Source organism: Felis catus, chromosome D3 (assembly GCF_018350175.1).
Source record: "Felis catus isolate Fca126 chromosome D3, F.catus_Fca126_mat1.0, whole genome shotgun sequence".
Classification (NCBI taxonomy): domain Eukaryota; kingdom Metazoa; phylum Chordata; class Mammalia; order Carnivora; family Felidae; genus Felis; species Felis catus.
In genome coordinates this window covers 19,341,523-19,363,481 of record NC_058379.1, presented here as the reverse complement: position 1 = coordinate 19,363,481, position 21,959 = coordinate 19,341,523, and the positions used below count along the sequence as shown (strand labels likewise).

At 41.6% G+C, this 21,959-nt stretch overlaps 2 protein-coding genes across 5 annotated transcripts in view; one reads left to right on the top strand and one right to left on the bottom strand.

Moving 5' to 3' along the window:
• The window catches only part of UPB1 (beta-ureidopropionase 1), a 69,217-nt gene that overhangs the window by 18,743 nt on the left and 28,515 nt on the right, over nt 1-21,959 (top strand). Inside the window, exon 1 of one of the 4 annotated variants that reach the window (XM_003994835.6) lies at nt 21,217-21,374. The exons of 1 other annotated variant lie outside the window; for it this stretch is intronic. In XM_003994835.6, the coding sequence (XP_003994884.1) occupies nt 21,271-21,374 (104 nt within the window). In that variant the 5' untranslated portion in view covers nt 21,217-21,270. Of the gene's footprint in view, nt 1-21,216; nt 21,375-21,959 lie in introns of those variants that run through there. 2 more of the 4 variants (XM_019814709.3, XM_045041955.1) reach the window with 2 other exon arrangements.
• Nucleotides 1,991-21,272, bottom strand: LOC109493260. The gene is made up of 3 exons (XM_045042061.1): nt 21,264-21,272; nt 20,633-21,213; nt 1,991-3,018 (listed from the first exon to the last, which is right to left on the bottom strand). The coding sequence occupies exons 1-3, from the start codon at nt 21,270-21,272 to the stop codon at nt 2,898-2,900; spliced, it is 711 nt and encodes a 236-aa protein (XP_044897996.1). The 3' UTR covers nt 1,991-2,897.

The following is a 21,959-nucleotide window of genomic DNA, read 5'->3' as shown; positions in this document are numbered from 1 at the left end:
AACTTCTAGTCTATTGGGGGTAGAGGAGAGGGGGAACTGTAAGCAATCACATAAATGAGGGTGTTATTGATGCCAAGATAAGTATGACAAAGGAAGGATCATACTTGGTTCTTGGTGACCAGGGGATGGAATAGTCACAACCTCCATCAATTTCAACATTCTGTGATCTAGTAGGCATCTCTTCTGGGAAGCACAGAGGAACCCTTTGAACAAGTTACATCTCAAAAACCAAAAACAAAACCCCCCAAACTCATATCTCATACCATAGCTATTTTTCAGCTCAATTAACACAATCAACCATCTATTGTGTACCTACTACAAGGAATCAACCTCCCAATTCCTGTCTTCCCGGAGTTTACACTAGTGGGCAGAATGGATTCATAAATTGACATAGCTATAAAATGTCTCACATCATTCTCTGATTGCTAATTATGTGCTTTAAATAATAATGTTTCATAAGAGTTAAGAATCAAGTGGGGATTTGGATGTGTTAGGGGAATCAGACATTTTCTTGGAAGTAAAAATTGAGATATGTGCTGAAGGTTTGCTACATGGTTTCAGATGAACAGAAACAATGGTATCAGGGTACAATGGCCTTATCCCCTATGAGTAAGGCAGTATGGTACAGGGTACATACAAGAATGATCTAAAGTGGGAGATTCTTAAATCCCTTTTGGGCAGGAGGGATTCAAGCCTCACTTTTTGTCAAGGGCAAGAGACCTCTTCTGTGACCCACTCTGAACACCATCCCTTGGATTAGGAGGCCTGCTTCTGATGCACATCCTGACTTGGAATGGCTATCTTACTTCTGAGTTTGTTATCTCATTTGTAAAATGAAGGGGTTAGATTATATCTAACACCCCTTACAGTGACCAGAAAGATGATTAAAATCTGATTCTTGTAAGAATTTTTATTATTTCATTTTTAAACTGGTGGTTGCTGCCATGGAATATGAGCTATGGAATTTTGGGTTTTTTTTGTTTGTTTGTTTTTTGTTTTTGAGCTATGGAATTTTGGACAAGTTATTAAATTTCTAAGCCTGACTTACTTTCTTTTTTAAATTAGTTTTTAGAATAAAAAAGTAACACATGCACAGATTTTTAAAAATCAAACATTACAAAAGACTATTATGATGGTTACAGAGTTCTTGTTTGGGGGGTAAAAAAGTTTTGGAAAAGGTAGTGATGGTTGTACAACTTTATGAATGTAATTAATGCTGCTGACTATATGCTTAAAATGGTTTAAATGGAAAATTTTATATTATACATATTTTACCACAATTAAAAAAATTAATAATGTAATATAGCAAAACCACTGAATTAAATAATTTAAATGGATGGGGCACCTGGGTGGCTCAGTCAGTTAAGCATCCAACTTTGGCTTAGGTCATGATCTCATGGCTGGTGAGTTTGAGCCCCGTGTTGGGCTCTATGCTGACAGTTCAGAGCCTGGAGCATGCTTTAGATTCTGTGTCTGTGTCTTTCTCTGCCCCTCCCCTGCTCATATTCTCTCCCTCTCAAAAATAAATAAACATTTAAAAAATTAAAAAACAAAACAAAACAGCATCTGACTTCGGCTCAGGTCATGATCCTGCAGTTCATGGGTTTGAGCCCCGCATTGGGATCTTTGCTGACAGCTTAGACCCTGGAGCCTGCTTCAGATTTTGTATCTCCCTGTATCTCTGTGCCTCCCGCTCATGCACTATCTCTCTCAAAAATAAACACTAAAAAATTTTTTTTAATAAATGAATACAAACGATTTAAATGAGTGAATGATATGATATGTGACTTGTATCTCAGTAAGATTGCTGAAAAAGAAAACTTAAAAGACAATAGTGTGCCAAATTAAATACATAAATAAAAATAAAAATAAAATGTGTATCCACTAAAAAAACACATAAAAAACAAAAAACAAAGAAAAAAACAAGTGTACCATAAGAGTATATTCTCTAGGGGTGCCTGGGTGGCTCAGTCAGTTAAACACCTGACTCTTGATCTCAGCACTTGATCTCAGGGTCATGAGTTCAAGCCCTATGTTGGATATACCCAGTGTGGAGCTTTTTCTTAAAAAAAAGAAAATTAACATTGCAAAATTGACTTCTATAGAGTCCAATTTATACTCCTACCAAGAGATCATTCATCCATTTTATTCATTCAACCAATATTTGAGTGCCTACCATGTGCCAGGCACTATTCTAAACCCTGGAAACACAGCAAATGAGCAACAACAACATAAAGACAAAATCCATTCCTTAATGGAGCTTACAGTCTTGTAGGGGGAAAGGGAAAACAAAAAAGTAAAATATATAGTATTTCATGTGGAACTAAGTGCTATAGCTAAAATAAAGCAGAGAAAGGAGTGTTGGCCAGGGGTGGGGGCTAGAGATTTGAATAGGATGTTTAGGGGATGAGAATTCTTAAGCCTCAGTTTTCTTATCTGTAAGATGGGACAATAACAGTGCCTATCTCATAGGACTGATTATTGAAAGAATTCTATGAAATTATATGTTGCACATAAAAATGAATATTTCCTAAATGGAAACTATCGTTATTATAAACAACCTTATAGCTAGGAAAAACTGTGGCCTAGGGAGGAAAAATTTGCTTAAGGCCCCAAGAAAAACTGTGGTTGGGTAAGATCCAGAACCCAGGCCTCCTGATCGTTCATGCAGCATACTTTCAAATATACCAAGGGACCAAAAGCACTAAGAAGCCATCCTCCCAAGGGCTGTTAATGGGCAACATGGCTTTAAGTTGAAGAGCTCTCTGGGAATGTGATTTTCACATCAACAAGAGGGGAGGGAAGATGTGGGAGTACATTAGGTTCCTCTTCAAGGAGAAGCAGGCCAACTTCACTCTGGCCTAAGGCTGAGCCTGCTGGGGTTTACTCACAAGACGTCAGATCCAGGATGGTGCTCTCAGCCAAAGGCAACAAGCTTTCTGGCTGCTGCTGGCCCATCTGCTCTGATGAGACTCTCCCAAACCCTGATCTCCCATTGGTTTCATTCCAAGGAATCTCCTGGAGGAAAGATAAGCAGCAGTTATTTCACAGCTGTAGAAATAGTAAGTTCTAGAGGGGTATTTGTATCTGTTTGGCTGGGTGAGATTTTCAAGTAGGACAAGCAGTGGTGGTCTCTCAACTCTCTCTGTGCCTTTTTCTCACCCTGTGGCATCTCCTCTAACCATCCATAACCAGTTACCCACTGCTTGCCTGGGCCTTCTGCTTAACCAGAGCCCTCTCTCTGCCTGGGTTCTATGCTTCAGCCCTATCCTTTCTTCATTGAGTCTCATTCTCTTCACTCATCCTAACCCCTCCTTTAAAAGAAGATGCTCACTAATTTAACAGATTCAGTACAGAGCAGGATTCAGAGAAGTCAGCATTCTGGGCTTGACCTCTATTAATGTGTGTATGTGTGTATGAACTTGGGCAAGTATATTATCTTTTTTTGGGCCTCAGTATCTTTATCTATAAAGATGTTGTATGTCATTTCAAATACCATGGAGTAGATTATTCTGCAAAGGGCAGAGACCCTAGTGATCTACCTAAAGACAAAAAAGTACACAGAGAAATGGTGAGGCTAAGAGCAGAAATTTTCAGAGTGAAGATGCCAGGGCCCCTAAAATGCTATTAAAAGGTGTGTTATGATGACCAATGTCTGGTGAATGGCATCTAGGATCTGGTCCTGGGTCAGCTATAAGAAGTTCCCACCTAGACAAAAGACCTAGGTTTTAAAGTCTATTCCTGTATTGAGTAGGCCTCAATGCAGGGAAAAATCCAAACTAGCTTTGCACCATACCATGTCCATTCTTGAAAGTGCAAACATAAAAGTAAAAAGAGCTAACCAACAGTTACTTGAACATCACAGGGCAGGACTAGCTGCAGGTTTCCTCTGCAAGACTAAAAAGAGGAAGGGGGAGAAACACTCAACAAAAGGGATCTTGAACTGAAATTTGAGAAACTGACATAAGAAGATTTCAAAAGATGTTAGAACTATAAGCAAATGTGTGAGTGTTTCCACTTTTGTTTAAACTGGGTCCAGTTACATTAATGGACATTAATGCTGGGGTAATTTAAAAAAAAATTTTTAATATTTATTTACTTTTGAGAGAGAGAGACAGACAGAGTGTGAGCAGGGAAGGGACAGAGAGAGAGGGAGACACATAATCAGAAGCAGGCTCCAGCCTCTGAGCTGTCAGCACAGAGCCCAACACAAGGCTTGAACTCACCAGCCTTCAAGGCTTGAGATCATGACCTGAGCCAAAGTCAGGCGCTTAACTGACTGAGCCACCCAGGCGCCCCATCTGCTGGGGTAATTTGAGAAAACTTTAAAATCTTAGTGACTATCACTAATATGTGCTCTCTCTCTCAAGGTGGTGTCCATAACCTTAACTTTACACACAGAGAAAGGCACAGGGAATGGAGACCTGAGATTCCAAATTCTGAAAGAAACTGTGACCCTCACTACATCATTGTCCCTACCTGGAAAAACAATCCATACACCCACAACAATGGTGCCCCACAGTTGGGTTGACAACAAAGTCTCACAGGCTTGAGTCTTGCAACACTGTTGGCACATCAGAAGCACTTGCAGATGCTTAGTACTTGGGTTGGTAAATCTACCAAGCCTGCTTAGATCCTATCCTCTCCCTGCTGGAACACTGATCTAGTCAGACCTCCAGAGTCAGCAGCATGTCCTAGCAGAGAAACACTGAAGGAGGGGTGGCACTGTTTTCACGGAGTCTTCAGTGACTTTCCACTGAGCTGTGGGAAAATTTGACAGTTGACTGTGGCTGAATCATAACTCAGAGGTCCTGACCACTCAGATCTTTGAAGATTCCTTTCATTCCTTTCCCAAAAGGGGAACCTGGCACACTCCAATTGGTTAATTCCATTTACCTTCTGTTCCTTGCAACCACATGTAGGTGCAACTGTGTGATCTCAGTGGTGGCAAGAGTATCAGAATAACAGCATCTATAACAGGCTATAACTATAATAGCTTCTATTTCTCTAGTACTTACTGTTCTCAGGCACTTTTTATAGATTTTTTTCATTGAATCCTCATAACCGCTTAGTGGGTTACTCACTATTAGTATCCCTAGTTGACAGATAAGGAAACTGAGGCCCAGAGAGGCTAATCACTTGCCTACTGTTGTACAACCTGGGTGTGAGGTGCTGAGATACTGTAGCATCCTGACTCCCAAAGTCTGTGCTCCTAACTATTATGTTATACTGCATCCAAACACCAGCACAGTTATTCCGAGCTCAAAAGCACTTCAGATATCATAGATCAACCCCTAGATTTTGCAGCTGAGAAAACAGACCTAGAGGATGATGGGAATTACCTAGTGACAAAGCCAGGATTCGAGGAAGGCTCTTCACTCCAGGGTTCAGGGCTCTCTGTTATATCAGAAGGCCTTGGGTTCTCTGCATCATCTTAAGAATCTGGAGTTCTTTGATATTTTATCACTTATTCTTTAGGGAATGGAACTTAAATTTATATAAACATAAAAATACTTTCATATAGTTTTTTCTACCATATAGTGATCCTCTAATTCTTCCTACCCCTTTTTAGAAAGTTGTGTTTTTTTTTTTAACTTGTCTCCTTTTTGCTTTCTCCTTCTTTTTTTAAATCCCAAGAAAGTGAAAGCATTTTCAGATAGGATAAAAAAATGTTTAAAATCTTTAACCAACTTTCCCTTCTTTTACCAAAGTCCTTTAAACACTGCTATTCAGTGATGATTTCTAATTGTCAATCATCCAGTTAGTGTTTTATATCCTCACTCTACCCTCTTCTGCTCCCCCTTCTTAGGAGATGATCAACTTAGGCTTGGTATATCCCCTCAGCTCCCTGTGTCCATCTCCAGGCCTTACTCTGTTCAGATTCTTCTTTACATCCTGCCTCTTGTCATGGCGATAGTATTCTTACTGCTCCTGAGGCAGCCTCTATACAGTGACATTGGCCCCATTCCTTCCCACCTCCTTCTAAATCTGAACCAACAAATTTTAAAGGAGTGAGAAAGGCCTGGAAACAGTAACATGTGGTGGAAAGTATTTGGTCTTTGTAGCCCAACAAATCCTCACCCCTCGGGGTAAGTTAGTTAGCCATGCCAAGCCCCATATGTCAAGTGGACAGGAGACCCCACTTCAAGGTGATGATGAGAATGGAATCAAATAATGTGTGAAAGGGTTTGTAGATAGCCCAGCACACAACAGACACTGCCTTCTCCACCTTCTGGCTCCTTCCCTTTTTTTTCACAAAAAACATTCAAAAGAGCTTCATTTTTTCAAATAGCCAGATTTCATCCTCAATGAACTGTTCTTTCTCCTTCTTGTCATTCCAAGCTTATTGAACATTTATCCTCACAGTTGGCCCTTCCTTCTCCCTATTCAATTCATTTTGGCCACTATATATTGAACTGCTAGGGACAGCTTAGCCCATTTCAGTGCTCTCCCAAACTCTAAATTCAATACACACTTGTGAATTGACCCCTGGAGCATTAACAACTGCTTGGCACTCTGACCTTGAGTGGCCTGCTCATTTCTGCATCTCCTCTGACTTCTGTGAACATTGCTGTCTCAGTCACTTTCAACCTCTCATCTTTCTGCATCCTGTGTCCAGGTGCTCTCTTCCACTCCCATGGATTCAACCCCAACTATTTACTCCAGATCACAGGGTATCTCTTTGGAGGTTCCATAGGTATCTAAATCTCTAAATTCGCTTCCCCCCCCCCCCCCGCCATGGCTCTTGTTTCCCAAACGGTTTCACCATCAAACTAATGTTCAAGTGAGAAGCCTGAGTTATCTTGGACGTATTTTCTATCCTCCATATTCTGTATTTGAGTAGTCACAAATCCCTTTTATTCCCACAATATCTCCTAAATTCACCCTCTCTATGTACAGTGCTAAGTTCAGGCCTTTGTCATGCCACAGCTAATGCTCTAAACTGGAAGCCCTTGCTTCCAGTCACCCACCCAGCTCACCCTCTGCTCAGATCTGTGATTTACCTAATTAATAGATCTGAGCGTTAATCATCTGCTCTAAAATCTTCCTTAGCACTGACCATAGAAAATCCTGAATATTTATATCTCTAGCTCCCCATTAGAATGGAGGCATCTCTTATTAATATCGTATCCCACTGCCTACTAGAGTCATTAAATATGCATTAAAAAAGCTTATTAAATGAATGAATACAACCCCAGAACAATGCCATGGATAGTAGAGAATATGAAAGAAATATAATATACTCCTTATCGTCTAGGAGCCTATATTCTTTTTGGAGAGACAAAATAAACATAAGAAACTACAGTATTAAGTACATAAACTGAGATACAAACTGCAAATGCCAGAGCAGCTCAGAAGAAAAAGGTGGGTGTAAGGTGGAACTTCTGGTGAAGACCTCACACAGGAGGAGAGAGTTCCTGAGGACCTTAAAGGATGGGTGGGGTTTGCAAGGGGACAGTGGAAGGAGCAGGATGCTCCAGGATGGAAATGGTATGGTAAATAGCACCGAGCATTGGCTGGACAAAAAGGAGTGTGACCTAATGGGGAGATGGGAGATTATGTTGGGGGACAATGAGACCAACCTGGAGAGATAAGGTGGTCCAGAAAACAGAGACCCTCAAGAGTCAGGAAAAAAGGAGTTTGCCTCGAATAAGAAAGCTGTAACTGTTTTTGAGTGCTCCAATAATGCAAAAGCAACCATACACAAAAGCTATCACAACACAAAAGCTACCTTTTGATACACACACACATGCTCTTTTAATGCAGCAGAGCTTTGGGATAGATACTATTATCACCATTTTACAGATGAGAAAATGAAGCACAGAGTAGGTAAATAACTTAATTGGGGCCACACCGCTGTGTAATAAGCACTGTTGGCACAGATAAGTAACATAGTTCCTGCTTTCAAAGATATCAAAATCCAAGCAGAGACGGGTACTCGGGTACTCAAATTAGTACCTCATAAATAATTACTTATAAATCAATGTGTTAGGTCTTGTAACAAATACATACATACGATGGGAGTGTTATTTTAGGAAAAATAACCTAAAACAGCTCTATTAGGAGACAAAAGAAATCAGAGAAATAGGCTTCCTAGAGAATACGGTGATCCAGGCCAGCTCCAGCAAAGAAGGTGATGGTGGTGGATAAAGTAAGACTGAAAAAGGGGCAGAATGCAAGACATTTCAAAGGCAGAAAGGATAGTAACAGGTTTAATGTAAGAAAAAAGAATCAGGGGGCACCTGGGTGGCTCAGTCGGTTGGGCAACCGGCTCTTGATTTCAGCTCAGGTCATGATCTCATGGTTGTGGGATCGAGACCCACCCTGGGCTCCGTGCTGAGTGTGGAGCTTGCTTGGAATTCTCTCTCCCTCTGCCTCTCCCCTGCTTTCAGTCTCTTGCTCCCTCAAAATAAATAAATAAACTTTAAAAATGATTTGAAAAAGAAATAATAATCAGACTTAAGTTTTCTTTCTTTCTTTTCTTTTCTTTCTTTTTTTTTTTTTTGGAATATTTTATTTATAAGTAATCTCTACACCCAATGTGGGGGTTGAACTCATAACCCTGAGATCAAGAGGAACATACTCCATCTACTAAGCCAGCCAGGTGCCCCTACACTGAAGTTTTTTTAAGTCTGGGAAGCTGAAAGAAGGATGTTAGTAACCACAGGGTGCCTGTGGCTCAGTTGGTTAAGTATCTGACTCTTGGTTTGAGCTCAGGTCATGATCTCGTGGTTCACGAGTTTGAGCCCCACATCAGGCTCTGTGCTGAGCTTGCGGAGCCTACTTGGGATTCTCTCTCTCTCCTTCTCTCTGCCCCTCCCCCACTCTCTCTGTCTCTCTCTAAATAAATTAATTACTAAAAAAGTTTTTTTTTAAAAGAGAAAGGTATCTTCATTTGAAGGCATACTGAGTTGAAGACAAAGTAGGACTGTTCTGCTCTGAGATAATGTAATAGGTCTTACTATAGTTAGATTTAGAAATGTGACTTTTAAAATTGTTTGTACCCAGCCTTGAGTTGTATATAAAGATAGAATTTTTAAACATTTTAATTAACTCTATGCCAGTAGGATGGCCTCTATGTATTTGCTACAGTTTTATTTTCTCCTCACACTCTGCTAGTCTCTATTATCAATGCTGTTTTGCATCACTTTCCACAGAAATGAGGTATGATTATAATAAAATGAAGCTGACATTTAAACATATAAGAACTTATCTATCTGAAACTGATTACACAAACGCTGTTTTTGTTCAACACTTCTCTGGAAATTCTTTGTTCCGGAGTTGCTTTCAGGGTCAGTCTACAATCCAAATTTTATTGACACACTTTGCTAACATCTCAATTTGATCACCCATTAACTTAGCTCTGAGTTAATTTTTCTTGTTTTTGGTTTTTCAAAAATAAAATCTTCCTTCAACCTCCCCTCCTTGAAACACTAAACAAAACAAAACAACCCAAACTAGATTTCTTGAGCATCAGCATTAAGATTATTCCAGAGGTTGTGCCACAGACTCTGTAGGCATGGAAGAGGTTTTCCAAATATCCTGAGGAGTGACAAAATCACTGTGGGGAAGGGTTGCCCTTACTGAGAACTGGGCATTGTATTGCTAATTATTTTACAGATCTGCTTTTCATTTAACCTTTGAAGCAGCCATACACCTAAGTACTATCATCTTATGTGAAAGAATAGGAAAAGAAGGTACAGAAAAGTAACTTGTATTAGTTATAAAACTAATAGATAGCTCTGCCAGGACGTTAAAAACTTATGATTTTGTTACCATACTGTTCTGCTTCCGATAAAATAAGAGCACTGTTGGGGTGCCTGGGTGGCTCAGTCGGTTGAGTGCCAACCTTGACTCAGGTCATGATCTCATAGTTCTTGAGTTCAAGCCCCACTTGACAGCTCAGAGCCTGGAGCCTGCTTTGGATCCTGTGTCTCTGTCTCTCTCTACCTCTTCCCTGCACGTGCTCTGTCTCTCTCTCTGAAAAATAAATAAACATTAAAAAAAATTTTTTTTAAGAGTCTTTTTAGAAAAAAAATAAGAGCACTGTTTCCCAATGAATGGTAAAGTTATTTAAAGGATAGCAACACTAATATAATCCCATCTCATGTAGCCATAACTTTAATGTTTATTTATTTATGAAAGAGCAAGAAAGCAGGTGCATGAGTGGGGAGTAGGGGCAGAGAGAGAGAGAGAGAGAGAGAGAGAGAGAGAGAGAGAATCTCAAGCAGGCTCCACGCTGTCAATGCAGAGTCTAACACAGGGCTCCAACTCACGTGCTGTGAGATCATGACCTAAGCTGAAATCAAGAGTCAGATGCTTAATTGACTGAGCCATACAGGCACCCCTAAACTTTTTATTCTTCTTCTTTTTTTTTTTTTTGAGAGAGTGAGAGACAGTGAGCACACATGTGAGTGGGGAAGGGGCACAGGAAGAGTGAGAGAGAATCTTAACCAGGTTCCATACTCAGCATGGAGCCCTACACAGGGCTCAATCCCACAACCCTGGGATCATGACCTGAGCTGAAATCAAGAGTCAACACTTAACTGACTGAGCCACCCAGGTGCACCGTAGCCATAACTTTTAATACTCCTTTAATTTCATTTGTTTTCCCACTGCTTTCTATAACCTATCAATTCATGAAAATATAAACAACCAGCCATGAAAATTTGTCATAGAACTTGAATTAAGTCTACCTTATAGAAATACACATTAGAAATAGAAATGTTTTTAAATCATCAGACCTGACACCCTCTGATTATATTATTACTATATGGCTTAAGTATGTTATAGTCGGGTCAACAAGCAAATACTATTTCCTTGTCGTTATATAATGTGTTCAACTGAAAGCTATTGTGTATTTACCATCAGGGGTTTTATTCATGAGCACTCAGTTGAAAACAGACAGTAAGTTTTACTTATTCCTCTTTTAAATTCTACTCATTCACCACTGGAATGCCATACACATTTATATATAGCAGACGTTTATACTATCTTAAACTGAATTGGAAGCCAGCAGGCTTGAATTATTTAAGAGAAAAACATTTCCACTTGTCCTGCCAACCATGTTGATCAATGCTCACTTAAGTGATGTAATCATCTCCTCTCATTTTGTAAGGTCTACTCTCTCTCTTCAGGTGACTAAGCAGTCTGCAATCTTCCTTCCTTTAATTGGATAATTTTCAGGCTTGTCTGATCCTTCCGGTTTTTACAATTTCACGCAGTCATTTTCTCTTGTGAATATGGTTAATGGTTTCATGGCTAAAATCTCTCTTTAGCACACATCTATCTAGAACTCTCCAGACATCTTTCCATACACTGATGCAGCGCAACGCTTTATCTACTCTGGTGTTCCAGACAGACTGGCTACTCTGCAATGGTCACCGTTTTCTGCTTGCAGTCTTGCTTTTTCTTTTTTTGGATTGACCTTCCTGTGTCCTCCACACATCCTTCCGGCTCAGATGTTTGTTCTCCCACCTCTGGACCTGTGTGGCACTTTCAGTAATGTTATCACATAATATTATAAACACAGCTATTGTTTATCAAGCACTGGAGCCTTATGTATATAATACAAACTACCCAGCTTTTCCTCCTGCCCCGTTACAGCTCACCTTCCATACCCTATAAAGTCTGTCTCTTAGAGGCCTACCACAGTGCCTGGTACATAGCAGGTGCTCCAGAAATTTCTATACGGCTACTATTATGATGATGAAAACAAGCACCAAAACTTATTCATGTTTCACCCCAGTGCCTAGCACAATGTCTGGCACATTCAACACATGTTTATAAAACTAACCAATGAAGAGAACAAATATTAAGCACCTTTAAGATCCTTGTGAGACAAGCTATACAGCTCTCCATGGACTGCTAAAACTAACTCTTTAAAGTCCAGACAGGAAAAGTACCCAGTTATTAGGTTAACAGAGATGGGGCTGGGGAGCCCAGAAGCACAGCCCCAAAGTCCAGCAGAACACATGATACCAGGTTCAGGAAGCCCTTGTTGGCTAGTAGCTGCAGAGGCTGAGTATGGAAGATGGGCTTCTACGGATTGCTCCAGCACAGGCTAGTATTGGTTTGGCTCCTCAAGTGTAGATGGCATGGTCAGACCAACTCCCTTAATCAGGGAGAAACCTGGGATGGTAAGAAAGGCTCATGGTGATGAAGGGGGCCCTGATTCTTAGCAAACTGAAGCCTTTACCTACAGCACCCACAGAGACCCAAAGATAAGGCTCTGGGGACTTGAGATTTAGCAGTTGGTGGTCAAGGCAGTAGATCATGTTAGAGTCTGGCAAGAACTAGTAGGGCTCAGCAACCAGAGTGAGACTCAAAATCTAGATTCAAGCCTTTGGCAGTGCCAAGTTTAAAAGGGGATGGTGACTGAGATGCCAGAGAAAGACCTGAGTTTAAAGAAAAAAAATGTAGTTTCAAGTACTGAGCTGAAGTGCAGGAGGGCTTAATGCCTCAAACAGGTAGACTAGTTATTTAATTTGGGGCATTCATTCAAACAGGGCTAGCAGCAAGGTTGAGTAGGATTCAGATCCTGGGACTAAGGGCAGGACTTGCCAGTGGTAAGGTTCCTGGTGGGGCAAAGAGACTGGTATCTTATAACAGTCCTGCAAGCCCTCCATGATGGATCATTAGCACACATTACAGCCTCTCAGAGCACAAAATCTACTTTGCTTCAGTGTTAGGATTTTGAGATACCAGTATCTAAGATGGCAAATAAAGTACAGAACACAAATGCATTTGGCTTGGCTTCACAAATATCTAATTCTTTCTGTATACTTGGTTCACCCATAGGCTGTGTGTATAGCTGTGTACTTGCTTGGTCTCTTAACCCCCAGATAGTGTTTTTCCACTCTGAGCCCCAACCATTTCCAAGTTGAAATTACTCTTTATGGGGGCGGCTGGGTGGCTCAGTTGGTTAGGCATCCAACTTCGGCTCAAGTCATGATCTTGCGGTTCATGGGTTCGAGCTCCACGTCAGGCTCTACACTGACAGTGCAGAGACTACTTGGAATTCTATCTCTCTCCTTCTCTCTCTGCCCCTCCCCTGATCTCTCTCTCTCTCTCTCTCTCTCTCTCTCTCTCTCTCTCTCTCTCTCAAAATAAGAAAAATAAAAAAGAAAGAAAGAAATTACCTTTAAAACCGCAAGACAGTTGTTTCCTCTGATTCTGTGACCAGAACTCCAGTCACTATTATGTCCTAGAATCCAGGTCCACTCACACTAGCAATAAAAATGGTCCTTTTCCTTTAAAAACAACCAAACCAAATACACTACTACTACTACTATTAATAATAAAATCTTCTCATCACCTGATCCTTCAGTAAAACACACTTGTTGACTTTCTCTTCTTCAGATACCAAGCTGTCTTGTATTATTCTATGGTCTGTGTATGCTTTTTTGGATTTAATATGCCTAAGTTGTTTTGTTTTTGTTCATGTTAAAGCAATATACACAAATCATGGGCCATGTGGTTCAACTACCCATCTGATGACTGCCTTTCTTCTACAATACTCCCACCAAGTGGTCATCTAGACTGTACTTGAACACCCAGAATCACTGAGAACTAATTGTCTGCAGAGGTAGCCTGTTTCATTTTGGATCACCTATTGGAAATAACTGCTTTGGGCTGAAATATGCCTCCCTGAGTTTCTATCCATTTACTCCAGCTCCTCTCCTTAGTGCCAAATGGAACAAATATATATGCATCTATGTGGCCACCTTCAGATAATCTGAATAAAGTGACAATATTCTTCCTGACTTTGCTTTTTTTTTTTTTTTTTTTTTTTGCTAATGTTCCCAGTGCCTTTGACTACCTGTTGTTGTTAAATGTTCTCACCAACATCACTCTTTCTTTTCCGGATGTATTCAAGATGATTTACATGCTTTGCATCTAGCCCAGAGCTAGATAAATTTCAGGTGTGCTCTAGATACTACTCTCAATATGCAGCCTAAGGCTTTAACAGCTTTTGTGGCAGCCACATTGTTGGATCACATTGAGCTTATAGACAACTGAGTATCTCTAAATGCCACATGTTTTGCTGCTAAGCCTACTGCATGTTTATGCAATTGTTTCGGGGTGGGGAGGAAGGAGGTAGAAAAGGTTTATTTATCACATGGATACTTCATGAAATTTGGGTCCCAAAAAGTCAACTTGGGATTTTGCATTCCTAATGATACACAAATCTGTGCTTAGTTTGCTAGCCTAAATGATTAACAAACTAGTGATGGTTCATGTACTGGATTTCAGCTTAGGCTAGTCAGCGTTGCTTTATTTCATGACCTCAAAGCGCAGCCTTCCTCAAAAATTACTCATCATTAAAATGTTTACTATTCATCACCAGAAGAACTGGTGGAAAGAGTATAAATGATTCAGTGCAAAGGCATTATCACCACTGGAAAAACACCTCAAGGACAAGTATCCAGCACATTAAGGATAGTATATTTATGATTTCCCATGGGAATATTATATTCAACCCCTTCTCCTTTATTAAAAATAATTATCTTAAAAATTATCTTACAGAGATAACACTGTGTAGAATTTCTTCCTTTTTTTTTCTTTTTTTTTAAAGTAGGCTTCATGCCCAGTATGGAGGCCAACGCAGGGCTTCACTTCACAACCCTAAGATCAAAACCTGAGCTGAGATTGTGAGTTGGATGCTTAACCAGTTGAGCTACCCAGGTGCTCCTGTATAGATTTTTAAAGATTTTTCAACTTAGCTTATTTGTTTCAAATCAAAGGAAGTGGAATGGATGTTATCCTCATTTTTTTTAAGTTTACTTATTTTGAGAGAGAGAGAGCAGCATGAGCAGGGGATGGACAGAGGGAGAAAGAATCCCAAGCAGGCTCCATGCTGTCAGCACACAGAGCTTGATGCGGTCAATCTCACAAACCATGAGATCATGACCTGAGCCAAAATCAAGAGTTGGACACTTAGCCAACTGAGCCACCCAGGCACCCCTTGTTATTCTCATTTGTAAGTAAAGAAACTAAAGCCCAGAAAGGGCATGATTTGTCTATGGTTACATAGCCGAAAAAAGTGTAGAACCAGGGTTGAACCCCAAGTCCTTGGGTTGTCCAAGGGTTGTCCAAGTCCAGTGCAGCCCCCACTGTACCCATGGCACTCCAATATAAATGTGGCCCAGTCCTGGCCTTAAGGTGCTAACATCCAAGGAGTTCTCCTCCAGGTGTTAGACAACATGTGCTCTACTTGCCCTCACCATTCACATAAAAAGAGGGGAGGGGAACCTCAATGAAAGCAGTTATTACAATACTTAACAAATGTCAAGCTCTAGCAATAATGAAATCATAGAATTTCTGAGAATTAGTCCACTACCTTTAAATTAACAGATTAGGAAGTGCTATCAAGTAATTCACCTAAAGCTGCAATTATAGCAAAACCAGGATTAGAACCTATTTATACACCCAGTTCAATGTTCTTTCTGTTACACTGTACTGTTTCTCAAAATACAAGTAGGCAGCTGTCTGTTACCTATAGCTAGGACTTTCTGAAAATGGGATCTGAAACATATTATCTATAATTCAAGAATGTTATGGACAAGGATCCCACCAAACTCTCAATACAAAGAAATATGAACCAGGAGGCTAATTAGAGAGTGATGAACTATGACATACTGAACCAGCAACTTCCCATAAACAGAACATTGCTATATGAAGTAGCCCCCAAGGATGGACTCCCTCCCCCAATATCTACTGTTGTTGCCACTCAGGATTTGGACTACTTGTATCCTAGATGATCAGGGGGCAAAGGCTGAGAGTCTTACTGAAAGAAGAGGATTATGAATCTGCTACAGCCAATTGTGGTCTTTTCAAAAAGCAGACTAAATAAGTAGGTACTGAGTTTATATATGTAAAAAGGACTCATCAAGTGAATATAAACATTTATAAATACTGATATGGTGTTCGATTTGGTTCAACAATCATTTATTGAGCTCCAGTTACATGTGAAGCTCTGTAGATTCAAAGAAATGTCATACCTCTATCCTCAAGAAAGTTAACAGATTGAATATTATGGCAACACAGAAATGGGAACTTAGGTAAGCCTGAAGGGGCCAGCAAAGGCTTTATTGAAGAGATACCTGAATCTTAAGGTTTGGGTAAGAACTATACAAGTGAAGAAGGAGCTGAACAAAGACAGAGGCATGAAATGATACGGAATATACAACTAGAAGCAGTTTGACAATGCTGGAATCCAAAGTGTAGGGTAGGGAAGAGTGACAGCATGAAATGAGGTCAAATCACGGGCTTTATTCCATGCTCTCTTGGACTTCAGACTAAACTAATGGAGTGCTCTTGAAAAACAGATCACTGGGAATCAAGGCCAAGGGGGAAATTGGAGTTGAGAGGCAGAAAGACTGATTATGAGTTGGGTGAAGTAATTTAGGAAATGATAAAAGCCTGTACAAGGAATGTATAAGTAGCAATAGGAATGGAAAAGATGCATCAGATAGGCTGGATTCCAGAAAAAAATTGAGGCCATTGAATGACATTATCTGAAGGATGTGGTTTCCTGATCTAAATATTTCTTTCAAGGCCTCTCCTGATACTTCCACCATCAGAGTTTCCTTCTACAGAGTTTGAAGAGTCCCTTACTAAAATGGAGTTGATCAGAGCATTTTAGTGTTGGTCAACTAACATTAAAGTGGATTATGCAAATTTAATATGAGTGAAGAAGGCCTTGCAGGGAAGAACATGGCTAGTCAAGAGAGGAGAAGCAAGTAAAACAAAGGATAAAGCAAAACAAAAGAGAAAACGTTCGGGCCACTAAAGGCAGACAAAGAAACTTACTAAATCACCATTTTGGCTGAGCTCGGGCCACTAAAGGCAGACAAAGAAACTTACTAAATCACCATTTTGGCTGAGCTGGCTCTGCTCTGCTACAAAATCCATTTTCAGTTAGCTTGGATATACTATTCCAAAACTCTTTCATGTGAGACACTTAAGTCTACACAAGGATAATAATAATAATAATGATAAAATGAACCCTAGCAAACAAAGAACTGTGACTTAAGAGCTGAAGGAACACCATGCAGAGACAATGTAACACAGAAACTGGGCCTTTAGAAAGTAACTTAGAAATCAAGTCACCTCGAGGAGCCTTGGTGGCTCAGTCAGTTGAGTGTCCAACTCTCTAATTTAGGCTCAGGTCACAGTCCCAGAGTCGTGGGATTGAGCCCTGTGTTGGGCTCTGTGCTGAGCATAGAGCCTGCCTGGAATTCTCTTTCTCTCTCCCTCTACCCCCTCTCTCTTGCTCTCTCTAAAATAAAAATAAATAAAATATTTAAAAAAAAAAGAAATCGGGTCACCTCAGATATTTTTTCCCCCATGACTACAAGTGAAATATTATCTCCTGTATTTTCATTTCTACTAAGTGTCACGTTTAATTTGGAAATCTGACAAATACCAAGAACACTTGCCCCATAGTTCACAGTATTACTGGGAGGAGGAAATGGGACAAAAAGAGGCAAAAGCTTGTGTGTGCTGTAAAGTGCTAAATGATGGCATCATCAGGCCTCTGGCTCACAGGAGAAAAGAGGACAGGTGGGATCTCCATGTCATGGCCTTTGCAAGGATTGCTCACCAATGATTATCATAAAATTTTAGTCCTTCAAATGTTGATGAGCAGAGGCCACACTACCTTCAACACTTTCCTTAAGAATTAAAATTAATTGGGGGTGCCTGGATGGTTCAGTCAGTTGAGTGGTTGAGCATCCAACTCTTGATTTTGGCTCAGGTCATGGTCTCATGGTTGGGAGATCGAGCCTGGCATGGGAGTGGGGAAACTTAAGATTCTCTCTCTCTCTCTTTCTTCCTCTTTGTCTCTCTCTCTCCCTTTGTCTCTTCCCTGCTCATCCTCTCTCTAAAATTAAAAAAAAAAAAAGAATTAAAATTAACGCACATTGTAAATTTAAAATTAACACCTAAAAACAGACACTAATACGTTTTTAACAAATGTGCTCTTTCCATAAAACCAGCCTCTATAATGAACTTTTTCTGTCACAAATAAGCATGTAAATATTAGGATCATATTTTATTCGAATTAGGAAAGGCTTAGTTCATCTCTGTAAACTGTCTTCCCAGCCTCTTCCCCTCCCCTACCTTTCTTATAACAGGGAAACTGAGGTAAAGGTTGAACCCAAACTAACCTGTAGATTTCCTGACTCCGGTCTAAGGCTCTCTTTTCTATAAAATAATTTTTAATAAAATATTTCAAATATAAGGAGAAGCATAATAACGAATACCCAGATTTTTAAAATGTTAATATCATATGCCACCAATCTTTTTTTTTTTTTTTTGGACAGGAAATGGCGCTTTAATGTTTCAAATATTTTTTAAAACATATTTAATTTAAAATTAAATATTACATATCAGCAGATAATGCCCATTCCTCTATCCCATTCCCCTACCTCCTTCTCCAGAGATAACCACCATATTGAGGTTGTGGCATATTCCATTCTTCCTGTTCAAGTTTGTATAAACTCAAATGCTTATATATCCATAAACCACACCATGTTGCCACAAAAAGAGATGGTCTTCAAAACAGGGAGGAGTCCCTCACTCTAGTACACTGCATGTAGTTAAAACCTTTGGGACTTGGCTAGGTATTTCAGAAAGAAACTAGGGCAGAGCTTAAAGTCTTTTTTAATGATTACCACAGAAGGATCTAGTGAAGTATCTTACTATTTAAAGTGAAAAATAAATTAGGCAAATATAAAAATTTAAATATGATTTTTTTTATCCTTCTCAAGTTAGCATTTTGTATTTGTGAAATCCTGGTTTATAATGACCTAGTGTGAATGACCTGTCACTGAACAATAGGGAAAGATGGATTAAGCAATTTAACTAATAATAATAGTTTCTACTTCTGCTTCAAGGTCCAGCTCAAATGTCACCCCCTTAATGAATCTGTCCTTGATCCCATCAGAATTAATTCCTTCACCAGTCATTTATTGAGTGCCAGAGCCCTGTAGATACAAAAGTAGATCAGACCCAGTTCCTGCTTAGAGCTCAGAAATAATCACACAATAGTTTTTGATAAATGCTCTAATAGAGATATCCATAAAAGGTTAGCAAAGCCTATACCTTTCCTAGAGCAATTGGAGAAGACACTACAGACGAGGGGATGTTTGAGCTGCATCTTACAGGGTGAGCAGGAATTCACAAACTCTATCTTCTGATAAAATGTCATTCCAGGTAGGGAGACACTGAATGTGAAGGTAAAAAGGATGATAAGATATTAGTTTTAGAAAGACAACTAGGGATAGACATCAGAGGTAGAAGGATAAGTTAGAAGACTAGCAACAAGTCAAGCAGAAGCTGACATGATTATAGGCATGGGGTGGGAGGGGGAAGGATTTTATCAAAATTTAGGAGATAAATTTAGCAGAATTTGATGCTTGGTTGTGCAGGAGAAAGAAAGAACATGGAGGAGTTGGGGATGACTCCCAAAGGCTTGGCAAAATGAGTGGGCTGTGAGGCCATTAACTAAAATAAGAAATACCATACCAAAGATAAGAACAGGCCTGAGAAGTGGTGTGTGTGTGTGTGTGTGTGTGTGTGTGTGTGTGTGGTTTCTTCTGAGGCATTTTGAGTCGGTAATGAGGTCTCTTCCATTGGCCTTAAACAATGTCCCTTTCGAGGCCAGAAATCATCCCTTCCTCTTAACTCCACAGCATACTTTCTATCTTTTTCACAACAAATTATTTAAATCTGCTGTTATCTCAGTATTCACAAAATTGTCCCTACCTTAAACCATGAAGAAAAAGTACTAGTCTTGTTCTCTGTGCATTGTCCTTATATCAGAGCCTTATATACAAAAAAAAAAAAAAAACCTTCAACCAAAGTTTGCATTCTTGAAAAGGGAGCTCCATCAGATACTAGGAAGTGTCAGTTAACATTTATCAAAACAATGGCCACAACTTGTGTGTTAGCGACTTATATAAAATATCTAAAGCATTTGGTCTACAGCCCCTACTTTTAGCTCCTCTTGTGCTTATCTTATCTTACTTTTAAACAACTCTGCAAGGTAGGTGTTTTCCTATTTTACAGATAAAGCAACAGCAGGCCAGAATGTCTGAATAACTTTCAGGTTTGCAAGGTTCACAAGGTTTGCAAGTTGCTTAACCACGATTGGGCCGACTTGCTTCACCACCAGAGTTGAGCTGCTCTGTCCTAATTCTCACTTGGGCTGAAAAGTGGACCTTCTTTGGCTCCTGAGGGGTAGCACTCTCCGCATCGGGAACTGTGAGACGGGCCTCACCCCTATCCTCTCAGGCAAAAGTGTCCCCTCCCAGGAAAAGTGCCCCTGCGGGCGCAACCAGTGCACACGGCAGAGCTCAGAGGGGGCCCAAGGGTCCCGCGGATGAGCTGCCGCCCAGGGACCCAGCATTTTGCAGTATTCACGCCAGGAAAGCGCACAGGATCACTCGACCCTTCGCTCAAGCTATGAGTGCTGCCGGGTCTCTAACCCCGAAGCTCGGGTGGGCGCGCGCGGCCGTGGCTCCCAGCCTGGCCCCTCGTGGGGGCTAGAAGTCCTCACAAATACGAGACACTGGAAGACGGGAGTGCAGCCACTGCCTTTGGGACACTGAAACTCGTCCCGTACCTTCCTCCGCAGTCCCGTGCGGTGGGCCGGCCCGGCTTGCTGTCTGCATTCAGCGGACCGGAGAACGAGTTCCGGGCGGGGAGAAGCCCTGCCCACCGGCTGCGGTGGGAACCGGTCCCGCGAGGGTCCGACAGGACTCGCCAGGCATTTCCCTCAGACCGCGCTTTGCCTCCGAGAGGCCGCGCCGGGCCTCCCTCATCGCCTCTCGGGTTCTCGGTCCCGCCCCACACCTCTGGGTAGGAACCGGACAGCGAGAGAGTGTGAGAGGGCAACACAACGGTCCTGGGGACCCTCCGAAGTCCGCAGGGGAGGAAGCAGCGACAGCTAGCTGCATGCTGACGAGGCGCTAGGGCTTGGGGAGGTCGGCCCGTGGAATGGGCGTGTCCTGGCGCGTGCGGGAGGAGGTGCGAGGGGCAAGGGGCAGTCCCACCCGCGACGCCCTGGAACGCTGATTGGCTGCGCGCCGTGGAGGCGCGAGGAGGAGGCGTGTCCTCATGTGAGCCCTGCAGGGGCCCAAGGTGAGGGTGTAGAGGGGAGAGCGCTTGCGCGAACCTGGTTATAGGCCCCTCCTTCTCTTCTTTCTAGGGGCAAAGGGTAGGTGGTTTTAGTCTGGACTTAGGCGCTTGCAGACTCCGGCCATGGAGGGGCCTGAATGGGAGTCGCTGGAGCAGTGCTTGGAGAAGCACCTGCCACCCGCAGACTTGAGGGAGGTGAAACGCATTCTCTATGGCAAGGAAACCAGGTCTGGGGCCTAGAGGTTGGGGTGGGGAGACCTTGGGGCCAGCGAGTGTGGGTCTGGGGAACCAGGGAGAGTGCTTCAGGATTTGAAGGACTCTTGAGGGGGCAATGAAGATCTGAGTTGGTGAGCAGAGACCTTAGGAAGTCTAGATGTGACATCTCTGGGCCTCCCAGGGGTTGCACAACCCCCAAGTGACCTTTACAAGCCATTTCTCTCCTTGCACCCAGCACCCAGCACCCAGCACCCAGAAGGGAAAAGAACCTGGGAGGGAAAGGTCAGGTTTTTACTCTCTGTGGCTTTCTCTGTGGTTACCTGGCTCTCCTTCCCTACTTCCAGTGACCAGCTTCCTCCCAAGAGCTAGGGTTGTACCCTGGGTGTCTGTCTGGGTCAGTGCCTCCAGCCAGAGCCCCCAGTAGGTCAGCTGATTGTCCAGTCCCAGCCCTTTCTGCAGTGACTGGGCCTTTGGCAGATCCTTGGAGGTAGAGGCCAGCTGAATCTAATTGGAGAAGGAACTGTTCCCACTGGCAAGCCACAGGAGTTAGTTACCACACTCAGCGCAAATGTTTTCCCATTCCCAGCCAGTTGTGT

Excerpts from the sequence above, each read along its gene's own strand:
- LOC109493260 (XM_045042061.1), bottom strand. Across the intron at positions 3,019-20,632 it reads GCACGGGACTGCGGAGGAAG|GAGATTCCTTGGAATGAAAC; the intron begins GTACGGGACGAG and ends TCTTTCCTCCAG.